This window comes from Neofelis nebulosa, chromosome 9 (genome assembly GCF_028018385.1).
Source record: "Neofelis nebulosa isolate mNeoNeb1 chromosome 9, mNeoNeb1.pri, whole genome shotgun sequence".
NCBI classification, from domain to species: domain Eukaryota; kingdom Metazoa; phylum Chordata; class Mammalia; order Carnivora; family Felidae; genus Neofelis; species Neofelis nebulosa.
Genome location: NC_080790.1, coordinates 74,226,571 through 74,242,038, shown reverse-complemented (window position 1 = coordinate 74,242,038; position 15,468 = coordinate 74,226,571). Strand labels below are relative to the sequence as shown.

General features: G+C 53.4%; 1 protein-coding gene across 2 annotated transcripts in view; it reads left to right on the top strand.

The window, feature by feature from the left end:
• The window catches only part of TTC7A (tetratricopeptide repeat domain 7A), a 119,312-nt gene that overhangs the window by 83,751 nt on the left and 20,093 nt on the right, over nucleotides 1-15,468 (top strand). For both annotated transcript variants that reach the window (XM_058684188.1, XM_058684189.1), the window contains 3 exons: nucleotides 7,684-7,800; nucleotides 11,284-11,381; nucleotides 13,436-13,570. In XM_058684188.1, coding sequence (XP_058540171.1) covers nucleotides 7,684-7,800; nucleotides 11,284-11,381; nucleotides 13,436-13,570 — 350 coding nt within the window. The remainder of the gene's footprint in view (nucleotides 1-7,683; nucleotides 7,801-11,283; nucleotides 11,382-13,435; nucleotides 13,571-15,468) is intronic.

Here is a 15,468-nt window from a genome sequence, read left to right as displayed (position 1 = left end):
ATTCCACTTACCCTGTTTTGTTGTTTGGGTGTGTTTACTTTTTGCTCTTTGCAGCCCTCCTACTTGAAAAGATGAAGAAGCTAATGGGAAAGCTAGGTGATATCTCAGGGTCAGACAGCTGGTACAGGGCAGAGCAGAGCCCAGAACCCAAGCCGCGTGGCGGGCTGAACAACCCTGAGACGCTCGAACCCCGTGTGCTTCAATAATAACAAGACAGCAGTGCGCCCAGTGCGTGCTCTGCACCAGACACTGCTCTAAGCACTCTAAAGGCATTAACTCCCTGATCCCCTCAGGGACCCCAGGAGATAGAGCAACCGCATTACTCTCACTTTACAAATGAAGGCATAAGTAAGCAAACTGTACGTCATCGTCATCGTAATCGAGGCTGGGTGAATAATGGCAGGTAGGGCAAACCTGGATTGAGGGCTTTATCAAGTAAGAACGCCCTGCTAGGCCTTAATGTGCATTGTGTCCACATAACAACCCTCCCTCCCCCCTGCCCCTCCCCGGCCGGTATACAATACTGTATAAAATGCTGTCATTCCCATTTTACAGATACAAAACTGAGGTTCCGAGAAGTTAAAGTGACTTGACCCGGTGGTCACACGGCTAGAAAAAGGGAAACCAGGGTTTGACTTGAATCATCAGACTGGGACCCTGCTTTTCAGCACTGAGTCGGACCTGGGGCATGTAAGGTGGGGCCCAATTCCTGTGTATCCCTGGTGCAATGTACAGGCTCTGGCCTCCTGGCCCAGGAGTTAGACTTTTCAGAGGCGTGGCCGCCTGACTCAAAGAATAGCCTGCTTTTTCACTCAATTATGTGTTTTCTGTAAAAATAGAACTCTTCATTAAAACAGTACAGCATAGCCATCAGCCAGAATTACTAATTACTGTCCTTTAAAGAGATAATTCCCCCTTTTGTGCATTCGCCACACCTGCCGCCATCCCCTCCCCCACCATGGAAGGCTCCCACAATGGTCAGGAGCCAGAGGGATGGGGCTGGTGGGACCACAAAGAATGAACAGTTCCACAGGGCGATGCAGCCTGTCTTCCTGGGACTTCTCTGAATCTGGGAATGCCCACAACTCTCCAGAGGCCTCAGTGAGTCCCTATGGCTCAACCTCCTTCTGTTATTCAGCAGATTTGTTGACATTAGGTCAGGCACTGGGGATACAAAGAGAAGAAAGACGTGTTCCCTGCCGGTCACAGGGTCCACTAGGGAAGACTGGCAATGATGGTGTGGACTCAGGAGACCTGTCTTGAGGGGTGGCTGTGCACCAGGGCTGCCTTTATAGGCTCTATTGCCCTTAGTCCTCCCAGCAGCCTTCCTGGGTGGTTCCATTACTGTCCCAGGGAGGTGAAGGCGCTTGCCAGGAGGTGCCAGGGCCTGGGAGTGCACCTGCACCGTCTGTTTCCTCCCATTTGATGGGGAACGAGGCACGGGCCAGAGGTGGGTCCTTCCAGTAGACAGCAATGGCCATGTTCAGGTGTTTATTGCATATGTTGAGAATTTTATAGGGAGCCATTTTCAGGAACATGGAAGTGAAAATGTGGACCCGTTGTGCTTGCCACCCACACGGCCCACATCCTTCCCTGCAGCCAGCTCTTCTCTGCTGGTATTCCCCGACCTCCAGGAATGGGGTGCTGGAGGGAGCAGCCAGGGAGGGGACACAGGAAAAGTGATTGGAGGCTCCTGGAAAGGGGAATGGACAAGGTGACCTTTGACCCCAGGCTATTGCTTGCTTAGCTAGAGCCATCTTCACAAAAATATCCCCCATTTACAAAATAATTCTTTTTAAAAAATATATATTTTTTGGAAAGGCTCACGTTCACCCAGTTCTGAGGAGGCTCACCCTAAGATATCTCCTCTTTATGGCAGTGGGAAGAAAAATGATTTGTCTTTGCCTCAGATGGGAATGGCTCCAAGTCTTAATCCTTTTGACAAATAATTAGGAAGCTGATCCTGCCCCAGGAGCATGGGCCAGTCAGGGCCCAGGAAGAGAGGGAGGAGAAGGATGCCAGGCTGACCATCATTCTTTGAGAACCTCCTTCATCAGCTGCTGGCCCGAGCGACTGGGAAGATGGTCAGAGATGCCCCGTGGTGACACCTGGAGACACTGGCCTTGCTGGCCTCTGTCTTCCCCCACAGGAGGAGGGCTGGCCCAGATGCAGAGGGCTGCAGACAGACTCTGCCAGGCCGAGACATTTCATGGTCCAGCAGGGGCTGGCTCTGTTCAGGTCAGCTGAGCATCTGTCCGTGCCCTCAGGGTGCTGGACTGTGCAGGTGATGCGGGAGGTGGCAGGTCCCTGCCTTGATCAGAGCACAGTGGTAGATGAAGTGTGTGGGGAGGATGATGGCTGAGGGAGCACACAGCCTGGGCATGAGGTGGCCAGTGTGGACTACCAAGGCTCAGGTAGCATTCTTTGGGAGGGTGTGGGCTCCTGGAGAGTGGTCTTGTGGCCTCACTGGGCCTCCCTACTAGGACCAGGGCATACATGCCACTTCGACTGGACAGGACTGTGGAGTCCAGGACCCAGGACTCCTTCCTGTAGCCCCAGCAGCCTCACCCCTGCAGCAGGACAGAGCACATGGTGTGTTTACATGGACTCTTGCTCCTTCCTCTCCCCAGAGAGAACACTCGCTTTCACATCTGCCTTCAGATGCAAGGCGTGGGAAGAGCATTCAGTCTTGTAAGACCTTGGTGTTTATTCGGTATGGGCTTCCACAGCTTGACACACAGGAAAGTGCTGGCAAGAGGGGGTGCTTCAACCTAGTCGGCTGGGGCTCCGTCCATCCCCTCCTGTCCTCTTCCTTTCTCACACCCTTCTTAAGTCCCGGGAGCCACGAGGAGGGCCCCCTGCCTTGCCAAACAGGCCATGAGGTTCAGGGGTTTTCTGGGAGCCTTCAGAGGCTCAAGGCCTAGAAACTGCTTTTCCGGGTCATCTACACCAGCAGTGTGAAAGCAAGAGTCCCTTCCCACAGCCTCAGCAGGCCCATGCTTGAGGACTGAATGCAGCTGCGGTCTCTCAGCTGCTGCTTATAGGTCATTGCAGTTCATCTAGTGGGAGACCTCACTCCTGTTTTACTGGAACCTGTGACATGCCCTGCTGGGTGACCACACAGCTGGGGCTTTGGTTCAGGTTTCTCACTACTAGGCCAGTGTCTGTCCACTCTGAGCGACATCACAGTGCAGGGTCTGAGAACAGCAGTGTGGCCATTCCTCTCCCACAGTGGCTCCCGTCAGGGTGTGAGGGCTGCTAGGTGCCCATGTTCTGGGCCTTACTGTCTCAGAGACATCCCCTGGTTGTACTTCTGACTCTGCCTGGGTGACTGTCTTCCAGGATGAAGACCCCAAATCACAAGGAGTCAGACATCTTCATGTCCTACCCAGAACCCCCTGCTGCTCCCAGGCTCTGTAAAACTTTGCTTCCAGACAGCTTAAAACAGACTCGGCCGGCACATTGCTCGTTGGCTACATGAGTCCAGCCCACTCTGCAGTTATGAGGCACCAAGTGAACAGATTTCCTCTCCTACCTCCTAACCAAGACCCAGCAGTGGGAAGTGGGGGTGGTAGAAATCAGCTCTGATTTAACATGGACTGTGAGACCCCTGAGTGTGGCCAGATGGTTGTAACAACACACATTTTCACAGACTAAGCAGACACCATGCGCTCGGCTCTGTGCCGGGCACTGGAGAGGCGAGGAGGACCCTGATGTGGTGGCAAGCAGGGCCCTGGCCTGCAAGTACCTGCCATCCAGGTGGAGACATGTGGCAGGACACAGGACAACATAAATAGTAGTTTTGCCATCTGTAGGCGGGACCAGACACACACTGTGTCCAGATTATTTGAATTTAAAAACGCTTGACATAAATTTATGTGTTATTAAACTCATAAGCCTATGTGGCAAAAAGATAAATATATAAAAACACATATATAGATAGATAATATCTAGAGATATAAGTCTATACTGTGTAAGTGCTAAGTAAAAACTACTGAATATTCAGAGAAGAGCAAGGGTGGTCACGCTGGAGGAGGACTAGAACCACCAAATTAAAAAAGTGGGCTTTTTTCAAGTCTCAGAATCCTTTCTTCAAATGACGTTTTAGATTCATTTTGGTGTATAAAGCAGGCGTGCCAGGGGCTGGGCTGAAGGGGTGGGGCGCCCAGGAAGCACCAGGTTCTGACGAGGCTCTGGCCTCTTGTGTGGGCTGGAAAGCGTTGCCCACCAGCCGCAGTGGCACACCAGTGCTCTGCCAGCCTTCTTGTCCTGTTGTGCAAAGAACTGGGCCACCCATCCTGGCCAAGGGGATGGAGAGGAGCCCTGTGCTGTGACGGGGAGTGGGGGAGGGCAGGGGAGAGAGTTCAGCAGTGAATTAGAGGCATGCCAGCAGGTGTGCAGATAACCAAGTCCAACATAGTGAAGGCTCTCCAGAAGGGGTATGTGTACAGCCCCCACGGGGACACACAGAAGGTCAGAGGGTGACATGTGGTTGGGAGTTGGCCGGATGTTGGAGGGAAAGGGGAAGTCCTAGCAAGAGCGATGACATGAAGCAGGACACAGATGAGTCCAGGAGCCTGTCCTCCAGTTCAGGTTGCTAATACTCATATGAGCAGCACGCGGGTGCCCAAGGGCATGGGAGGAGAGGCGGGAATGGAAGGTGGCTGCACAAAGGCACTTGAATTGATGTCATGGACAGTCAGGGCAGGGTTCTTTGTTGAGGAAATTCCCTCTTGGCACTGCTGCACTGTGAGACTAAGGAGATCTCAGGAGCTAATCTGGAGCCTCCCAGGATCCGGGAGTGAAGGATCTGACCAGAGGGTGACTATTGGAGCGCTTGCCCCAGCCCAGAAAGGATGTGGTTTGGTGGAGAAATTCCGTTCTGGGTCACTCACACTAATGGAATGTCAGCAGCCGGGAGGATAACAGCCTGTGTTGGTAGAAGACACTATGCCAGCTCAGCTTTTAGCTACTTCTGTTCTAGGCACATGGTGTGGTCAGGTCTGCCACTCATCCTGGCTCTCAGGGATGCAGGGAACAGGAGGGGGTCTGGGCCTGGAAGAGAGGAGCTGAAGAGGAGGCATGTCTGGGGAGATGGGGTACCAGGGCAATGCTTCAGGGCTGGTCCGCCCAGGGAGCTGTCCCAGGAACCAGCCTAGCCCCGCCCTAAGTGGCCTTGCCCAGGGGACTCCGCTGCTCTGGTTGTCTGAAGGGGGCGGGGAGGGCAGCCTTAGAATGGACTTGAGCCTGGATGTTCCCCACACCGGCAGGAAGGGGTCTTCACGCCTCATCAACACCTTCTCCAGCCACTGGTTCCCCCCTTCCCAATGCTTTACCTCTCCCCAACTCCCAACCATGTGCCTCCCCACCATCCTTTTTTTTTTTTAATCCTTTTAGGTTTTATTTATTTCTGAGAGTGAGAGAGCATGTGCGCACAAGTGGGGGAGGGGCAGAGAGAATCCCAAGCAGGATCCACGCTGTCAGCACAGTGCCCGACAGCATAGAGCCCTTGGGTCTCAATCCCACAAACCGTGAGATCATGACCTGAGCTGAAACTGACTGAGCCACCCTCCTTTTCATCAAACACCAGCCCCAGCAAGATCCCTTATCTCTTCCTTCATTGCATTGAGTCTGATCCAGTTGATTATCACTTGATAATCAGCACCTTATTAGCTAGGCAATTTGTCATTTTTAGCACTAATTGTTATCTTGAGGGCAGAAATCATGTTTTCTACTCCATATTCCTGAAGCAGAGGTTCCTAATACTTGTGGAGTGTTGGACCCTTCGAGAATCCAGGAAGGAAGAGTAGGGATGGCAGGTCCAGTTTTCCCCAGCAGCTACCCACCAAGATGCAGAGACCATGCTCCTGCCCAGCCCTGTGCAGTCTAAACTGTGGGGACCCCAGTTTCTGGCCTCCCTAGGCCTCCCTGTAAGCCAGCCAGGCAGTTCACTAGTAGATGTTCTAAGGGCACAAGGCATCCTAAGGGTCTGAGAAGTCTCCCTGGAGAAGGTGGGATATATGGTCAAGCTTGAAAGGGGATGAACATGGAGAGACAAGGCCAGGGGAGGGTGGGGGTGCCAGGGTCCTGTGAGCAGAGGCAGAAAATGCACATGCATTTTTGAGGAAAGGTGAGGAGGAAAAATAATAATTGGTCAGAATTCAGACCTCCTCCTCTGAAAAGAGAACTGGGGCAAATTCCACTCTGATCTTCATTCTGTAGCAGCAAGTCACAATCTAAGAAAAACAAGGTGTGAGAAGCAAGGAGCAGAGTGAGGCCATCAACGTCCTTCATCAGGCTGGAGGCCCAGGTCTCAGCACAAGGTCTCAGGCCAGGGCTCCAAGTTCGCGAAAAGGTCAAAGGGGAAAGCTCCCAGGTGGAGGCTGGCCTCCCTGTATGGTGCCTCCAGCCTCAGATCACAGGATGCACCCTGTCTAGATGCAGGACTCCACTTCTATGAGGGCCCGTGTGCCAACCTCAGATGGTCCAGCAGAACTAACCGGGCAGCGATCAAGTACAGGGCCTGACAGTCATGTGGGTTTGTCCCAGCGATGCCAGGATTAACAGGGCCTCACGCTCACCACCCAGTGAGAACCAGAGCCACAGCCTTGTTTGGGTCTCAGTGGCTCAGCCAAGTTCACATGCTGCCCAGGCAGCTGGTGTGCATCAGTGTGGCTGGCAGTACCCACAGTATAAAGAATGCAGTACTTCCACAGCCATTAGTGAATCGCCACTGCCTTGAATGTCCTTAGTGTCCCCGGCTGCCTTGACCCTCCCCTGGGACCCCAATACTCCCTGACAACTGAAAGGTCAACACCTGGCACAGCAGGTCTCCCAGCCCCCCACCCCCGCCCCAGTTATGGTGAGCAGTGTTCTAACGGTCTCTGCTATGTCCAGGACAGAGGAAGGGAGCTGTCGGCCCCTCCTGTGGTCCCACCTTCTGGTGGGAGCAGCCCTTCCCCTCTCCTCCCAGCCCCCTTCAGGGCCACATCCACACATCCAGCAGCATCCTGACCTCAGAGGACGCCCAGTTTTCAGGTTGAAAGAGATTCTGAAGTTGCTGCCTCCCTTTGCAGAGCAACTGTGTTCCTAAATGGCGACTGAATAGGACTTGGTGTCACTTGAGTCCTATTGCACATATAAGGGGAGCTGGCTGTTTTAGGAAATCCAGTGAAGAATTCTTTGGTAAAGTAACACATGACTAATGACACTCCTCATGTATCCGGGGTCAGGAAGCAGTTTGCAGTTCAGTTTAGGAGATGTTAATTGAGCATTTATTGTGCGCTGGCAAGGTCTAAAGCACAACTCTGGCCTTTAGGTAACCTTTCTTTTTCAGTTCCTTGCTTAGCTCCATTCCTGGATGAGCAAATGCTTTCTGGGTCTCTCATATACAAGGTTCACTGGGGGCCTGTGGGGTGTGTGAATATAAAAATGGCCACATGATCACTGAGGATGGTGCATGCCGTGGATGTGGGTAAGAGGAACAAACAAAGCAAGACTAGCAGACACACCTAACAGTGCTTCAGAGAGTGGGGCAGGAGAGTATCTGATCAGGGGCCAAGTGGATGAGAGGAGTGGGCAGCACGGTGGGGCAGAATCCCTTGGGTTCCCAGCCTGGGAGGAAGACCAAGGGAAAGGGGGCCCTCTCAGGGACGTGCTAACTGTTCCTGTCCTTCCCTGCAGCCTGATGTTCACCAAGGTGAAGCTGGAGCAGGTCCTGAAAGGCCCGGAGGAAGCCCTTGTGACCTGCAGACAAATGCTGCGGCTGTGGCAGACCCTGTACAGCTTCTCCCAGCTGGGGTGAGTGGCCATCATCATCCTTGGGGTCGCCCAGGGGGTGGAGGGCAGCACTGACAGGGGGTGGTTGCCAGGGCAACAGCCCATAGCTGAGTGGTCATGATGCCTGGGGGTGGTGACGATATTTGAATCAGAGTGTGCTACTTACTGCTCCTGGGGCCTTTTACATCCGTAGGCTAATTTTAACCTTTTGACAATCCTCTGTGAGGACACAAAGAACCTGTTTAGGAAACTGAAGTTCCGAGGGGTAAGAATGAAGTTATTATTGAGCATCTGGGCCAGGTTCTGGGATTGTTACTTACATATTATACACTGTCAGATTTTATTCTCACCCCAGGAGGGAAACTTAGACTCAGGAACCGTAGAGAATTTGCCAGTCACTCACCTGGTAAATGGTAGTGCTGGGGCTTGAACCTGGGTCTCCTGAGTCGCAGCCCTGAGCCGGTTGCTTCTTCCTGGCTCCATTTGGAAGCTAGAGGGAAGAGGAAGAAGCAGAGTTCCTGAAAGGCCCGCCCCTCTTCCCCACTCACCCACCATCTCCACTCATCCTATCTCCTGCCACAGCCCCCAGCCTGGGCTCTGGGTTTCTCCTGGGCCAGATAGGGACTCTTGTGCAGACTGAATCTGCTGAAAGTTTTTGCTCAAATCTCCTGGGACACCGTGCAGCCCAAAGCAGAAAAGGGCCTTGTGCCCGGCAGGTGCACCATGACTTCCTGGTCCTCTGGTCCTCCCTCCCTCCCCTTCCCTGAAATTGTTGGCTGTATCATCTCCCGGAGGCCTTAAGGGACCCCACACCGGTAGATGTGTTTGCATTTTCACAGGGACTCTGGGAACCCTAAAGGGTTTCACAATCCCCAGAGGCATGTCTCTCTGGTGGTGAAATTTACAGAGGAGGCTCCAGGGTAATCCAATGAGGTTAAAATCCTTGGGCAAATAGGGTCTGCCTCGCTCTGAAGGCCTTTGAAAGGCCTGAGAGATTCCAGGGCAGAGCAGGACCCAGTGAATGGAAGGTGCCAGAAGGAGGCTCTGGGGTGAGGGACTTTTCAGAAAGGGAATGGGGAGCTGTCTGGCAGCTGGGTGATACGGGGGTGAGGACCAGACTCTGGGATGAGCGGGGCCTGCACTGAGATACCCCTTGCTCAGCCACTCACTGGCTACAGTCACTCCTTCATGGAGCCTGCAGGTGTATAGTCTGGCTCCCCTTACAGAAAGGAGCTGTCATTGGAGGTGGCAGGAACCTCCTCTTGGCTGGATGGCTGGTTGCCTGCTCCTCCAGGCGGTCTTTGTGGGGCCTCTCTGAGCTGCAGCCCCGTGTCTTGGCATTTGGGCCCATCCTGGGCCTCCCCTCCAGGCAGCAGAACTGTGGGGCTGCCCCATGTTCTCTCCAGGGCTGGGGCTGTGGGTTCTTGCTAGGGTTGTTTAAGTCACCACTCACACACTCATCTGTGATAGGAGGGCCTGGTGGAGCTCCTCCTAGGTTCCCCAGGCACCTCTTTTGGGAAGCCTCCCATAGCTCCCCACTCAGGGCGGGGCAGGGCTCAGCCAGGCCAGCTGCCTGGAGTCAAATAGGAAGCATTCTTTCTGAACCTGGAGCCACAGAGCAGAAACTAGGACTTGTGAAATCTGCTTCTGAGCAGCTGAGGACAGGCCAGAATCCACAGCCTGAAGGTCTGGCCTACCCACCCCACCCATACACCCTCCTTCCTCAGCTCCACCTGGGCCAGCCCATGCTGTCCCCAGGCCCTGCTCAGATGCTTTCCTTCATGGAGCCTGTAGTCACCCAGCCTTGGACGCTTCAGTTCAACCTTCATGATCTAGGTGTTTTGAAGTGCTCATCATGGACTCTCCTCCCCACCTCTCCTCCCCTGGTGGCTGCCAGGTTCTTCAGGATAGGAGCAATGCTGTATGTTGGCCTAGAACCAAGTGACAAAAGTCCCCTGAGATGGGCTGTTTCTGGAGTCCTTCTTGGGCTGGGAGGGATGGTGAGACAAGAAGCTGCCTGCGCTGGGCACCTGCCCATGTTGTCTCCTGTACTCCTCACGGTAAACTCATGAGATAGGCATCTTCTGCTTGTTACTGCACACAATGAGATGACAAAAGTAAGACTTAGAATGCTTTGCTGAGGGTCCCACAGCTAAGGAGGGGTGGTCGGTGTCTCTGGCTCTTTGGCACTGCACTCTGGTGCCTCTGGGAGCAGAAAAGGGTGGGGAGGAAAGGCATCAACCTGGATCTACTGTGTTTTGTGGATGGTTTCCTCTAATGTCTGCACCATGGCCGTGCACCCACAGGCCCAAGTTCAGACCAGTGTGAGCATGAGTTAAAATGGCAAGGACACCCTGGGCCCTGGCATTCTTGATTGGGACCATCATCTTGACACCCCCTGAAGGTCAGAAGCCTCTGGCCCCAGGCTGGGCTTGCCATCTATCCTGCCCTGTTTACCTTGGCCCTCCTCCAGGCTTCCCTGGTCAGCAGGTTCAAGGGCAACCCCAGAAGTAGGCGGGGTGGCTGGAGGTATGTGTGCCCCAGGATGGGCACAACAGGCTGTGCTGCCTTTCTGAGCTGTGGCTCCCCCCACCCCCCACCCCGCTTCCCCACTCTGAGAAAAGAGGAACCTCCCTAGCAGTGTGGGAACCACAAGGACCTGGGGAATTGGGGGCAGGGGAGAGTACCATGCTTGTTTATCTGCCCCCGCAGGGCCCTCCCTCTGGTTCTTCTGGGGCTACCCTGGTAGCCCGACGTAGAGTGCCTGATGCAGAATGGTGGCTGGGCCTTCCTTCCCTGGGGCTTGGGCTGGGGGTATTTCTGGTAGCCCGTGAAGACCAAGTTTTCCTTGGAAGCTGGATCTTGGTGCCTGCTCTGTGCCTGGCACTCTGCTGGACATTGTGAGGGTGGCAAAAGGTAGCAAAGACCTCCTTTCGTCCCAGGGGAGCTTCTACCATCACTGACTTCAGAGGAGGGAGAGTTTCTAACCCATGTGCTGCTGGATCCATGCTGACGGAGGGCAGGGGAGAAGGCAGCTGTGAGGGGCACAGGAGGCTTTCTGGCTGTATGAGGGGCTCTGGGCTGGGTTCTAAAGGATGGGGGGGGGGGGGGTTTGTGTGGACCAAAAGAACAAACAGCAAGAACATTCTTGGTTTGCATGAGCAAATGTTAGCTGCAGGGATGAAATGTGGTAGTGTTAAGGAATAGCGGGGAGACTGATGGCCCCACGGGCACATAGTGGTGGTGTGTGGGTGTGGGTGTGTACACATGCTGGGGAGTAACAGCATGTCAGTGTAGCTTCTGGGGTTAGCCAGATTCTAGGGTAAGCCTGAGGCCCGATCTGTCTTGCCATCTCTGGTGGTCTCCACCCTTCATAGTGGTCCTAGCTTTGGCTCCATTCCCAGGCCTAAACTCTCAGCCTCAGACCCTGCCTGGTGTAAGACTCCCTTGTTCTCCCTGCAAGCCCTCTGCCTCACTGGGGCCTGGCTTTCCTTTGCCTTTCAGAGGCCTGGAAAAGGATGGGAGCCTCGGCGAGGGTGTCACACTGAAGAAGCAGAGTGGCATGCATCTGACTCTGCCCGATGCCCATGATGCAGACTCTGGTAAGAACGTGCCCGTGGGCAGCTGCCCATGCGGGCCCACCACGCCCTCTCCCAGCCTGAGCACTGGAAGGGGAGAGTGGCATCTTCCCAGTCTGGCCAAACCCACCCTGCTCTTGGCCAGCCGTGGCCCCAGAGCCTGGTGCTAAGAAACTAAGGAGCTGCCGTCGGGCATCTTTCTGGGCCCATCCTGGCTCTGGGGCGGAAAGTGGACTGCTGGAGCAGGCAAGGGACGGACCCAGCCTCCTGGGCAGGGGTGCAGAGAGGAGAGCCAGGGTGGAGAGTTGACTGTGGAGCACAGAAACCATCTCCCCTTAGGCTAAACTCAAGGCCAATGTCTGCCATTAAAATGTCCTTAGTAGATCGAGTGGAGTCAAGTAGAAAGGAATGAGCTGAGCTCAAATTTATAACTCTAAGCCCATAGAGAACTGTTTGAAAGGAGGCCCTGATTAAAGCAGAAAAGCAAAGGCACAAGAAGAATTAGTCACCCGAATGGAGTGTGAGGCAGTTGCGTTTAGTGGCATTGCTCATTTTTTCCACCTCTGTGGACATGAACCGAGATGCATCTTTGTTGTCACTGATGGAGCTGATTTCCGATGCCAAGCCCTGCACCTGACTTGACTTGGAGGCACATCTGAGGGGGCGCTGGGCTGAATGTGGAGCTGCTGGCTCCAAGGAGAGAATGGTGAAGGAGGGCATAGCGCCCTTGCAGTTAGGGAGAAAGAACCATGAGCCAATTATTAGGACTCCACGTGCACTTGTCTTATAAACTGAAACCATCTGTGGTTTGCCCCGAGGTCTCCTGAGTTTATTGGAGCCTTTATTGCCTCTGAGAGAGAGAAAGAAAGAGAGAGAGAGAGAGAGAGAACGAGAGAAGTGCTCACATTTCACCTGCATGTGAATTGTAAATGTCAATGGCTTATATATCCTCAACAGGGACCCGTGTCACCCAGAACTGCCACCGGGGAGGTTCTCCGGAGGGCACAGGGTCTGACCTGAGTTGCTACCCAAGGATCCTTCACAGCACAACCTCAAGTGGGACCCTTCTATATCAGATACGATAACATGCACTGGTGAAAACAGAAAGCAAAGAGCAAAAGGAAGAAAAGAAAAATCATCCACCATTTCAAAATCCAGACCTTAATAATGGCCTTTCAGACCTTTTCTCTAGTCCCTATTTCTTTCTTATACAAATGTGACCAGGGGCACCTGGGTGGCTCTATTGGTTAAGCGTCCAACTCTTGGTTTCAGCTCAGGTCATGATCTCACAGTTCGTGGGTTCAAGCCTTGCATCGGGTTCTGTGCTGCCAGCACAGAGCCTGCTTGGGATTCTCTCTATCCTTCTCTCTCTCTGCCTTTTGCCTGCTCATGCTCTTTCTCTCTCTCAAAATTAATAAATAAACATAAATAAATAATCATACCCTTTTCTAACATGCTGTTTTCACCTAACTACATAATGTGAACATCCTTCTACATCGGTTTCCAGATATATGTGTCATTATTTTAATGACTGCAGGGTCTTGTGTGAACGTACCCTCACTTATTTTGTTTTTTTTTCTTCAACGTTTTTTTTTTATTTTTTTTATTTTTGGGACAGAGAGAGACAGAGCATGAATGGGGGAGGGGCAGAGAGAGAGGGAGACACAGAATCGGAAACAGGCTCCAGGCTCCGAGCCATCGGCCCAGAGCCTGACGCGGGGCTCGAACTCAAGGACCGCGAGATCGTGACCTGGCTGAAGTCGGACGCTCAACCGACTGCGCCACCCAGGCGCCCCAACCCTCACTTATTTTGAACCACTCCCTATCGTTAGACATTCAGATCATTTCTCTTTTCAGTAGTGCAGGCACCTTTGCCAACATTTATGACTATCTTCTCTAGTGATAGACTCTTGGAAGCAGGCTTGCTGCCTGACACTCCTCAATCCCAGCCATGGGTGAGGGTACAAGGAGGGCCCTTCCCAGTGCTCTGTGAGCTGTTTTGCAGCTGCCCAGCCGTGGGGCTGCTCCAGTCACTGCTCCGACTGTGCTGCTCAGCCCTCTCCCCTCTTGCTCTGCAGGGTCTCGGCGCGCATCATCCATCGCGGCCTCCCGGCTGGAGGAGGCCATGTCAGAGCTGACTGTGCCGAGCTCAGTCCTGAAGCAGGGCCCCATGCAGCTGTGGACCACGCTGGAACAGATCTGGCTCCAGGCTGGTGAGTGTCTCCGGCCCCAGTGACACCCACCTGCCCGCCTGCAGGCCTCTCAGCCGTGCCCTGCCCTGGAGGAAGGAGTGTGGGGCTGTGAGGGCCCCTGCCAAGGCCTGGGTAGACTGTAGTACTCATGGAAAGGCCTGGGGATCAGAAACCTGGAGCCCTGGTTCCAGCTCTTCTTTGCTTGGCCCAAGAAAAGTCACTTAATCTGTCTGGCTATGGGCTTCCTTCTGCACCAAATGGGGACAGGACCTGCCTGCCTACCTGGGAGAGGCTATCTGTCAGCAAATATAAGTGTAAGAAGATTTGAAGAAAGACCACGTAGATGGATAGTCTTCTTAGTCTCAAAAACAGGCCCATCCCTCCTTCTTGCCCATCTTCCCCTGAGTAAAACCAGTTAGTACTCAAACCCTAGAGGCTCACAGAGAAGAGGTGAGGGCTGGCAGTGTAGTTCATTGAAAGCAGAGGGCTGATAACACTGGGATGGCCATTCCCTCTTTATTTTTTTTAAATTTTTTTTAATGTTTATCTTTGAGAGAGAGAGAGAGAGATCGAGACCAAGCATGAGCAGGGAAGGGGCAGAGAGAGAGGGAGACAGAATCCAAAGCAGGCTCCAGGCTCTGAGCGGTCAGCATAGAGGCCAATGTGGAGCTTGAACCCACAAACCGTGAGATCATGACCTGAGCAGAAGTCAGATGCCTAACCGACTGCCCCTCAGGTGGCCTCTTGATAGGTAACTGGCACCACTGCCACCGGGGAATTTGAGGGACAGTTAGTGTTGGGGAGGCAGGCAGCTTCAGGGTCACACACAGCTGGGTTCTTTTTTTATTATTATTTTAGACAAGAGCCAGAGGGGCAGAAGGAGAGAGAGACAGAGAGAAGCTCAGGCAGCCTCCAGAGTGTGGAACTCGATGCAGGGCTCGGTTTCACAACCCTGGGATCATGACCTGAGCTGAAATCAAGAGTTGGACACTCAACCAACTGAACTACCCAGGTGCCCCACAGAGCTTGGATTCTAATGCCAGCCCCTTTCTGCCTGTCCTGATCATGAACTATGAGCTGACGTGTGTAAAGCAGTTAGTGCAGCGTGGGACACCAGTAAATGGTGCTTGGTCTCTGTCCCATCCACTATAGTCGTGCTGGAGACAGAAGCAGGATGGCCCCCAGTGGTGACCGTCCTTGAGCCTCCACTAAGGATTCCAGGGAGGCACTTGCTGGGTTTGAGAATTTCATCTAAGCCGGGGTGAGAGGTGGGTTCAAGTGAAAGGGGAAAGAATCAAGGCCATCAATGTACCTGAATGACACAGAATAGCAGCAGAAGAAGAAGAAAAAGGAAGGTAGCAGAATAAGTGCAATCCTTAGAGGCTCCCAGGTGGCTCAGTTGGTTAAGCGTCTGACTTCGGCTCAAGCCATGATCTCATGGTTTGGGAGTTCGAGCCCCATATCGGGCTCTCTGCCCTCAGCAGAAGTCTGCTTCGGATCCTCTCTCTCCCTCTCTCTCTCTCTGCCCCTTACCCCCATCTCAAAAATAAAAAATTAAAAAAAAATAAGTGGAATCCTAGAAACGCACCAGGCCAACATGGCCTTCTGATCGAGAACTGCCCGAGTGAAGCTCCTCGCCTGTTTTCTGGTTACCCTGAGTGCCCTTCTCTACCCAGGGGGTGGTGCCTACAGACATCCAGGGGAGATGCAGAAGACACTGCAAGTAGATGGTTCTGGAGACTGGCGGACATTGCAAGTCAGAGGCAGAATGTGGTTACCTGGGAATCTGAGGTTTCCCACTGCCTGGATTTCACATATGGTCCTATTAGCATGCAGTACTCCCCCTACTCCGCCACCATAGGTTCTGAATGTGGTGGAGGGGGACAGTTGGGCCAGGATTTACAGGCTAAACAGGGAAG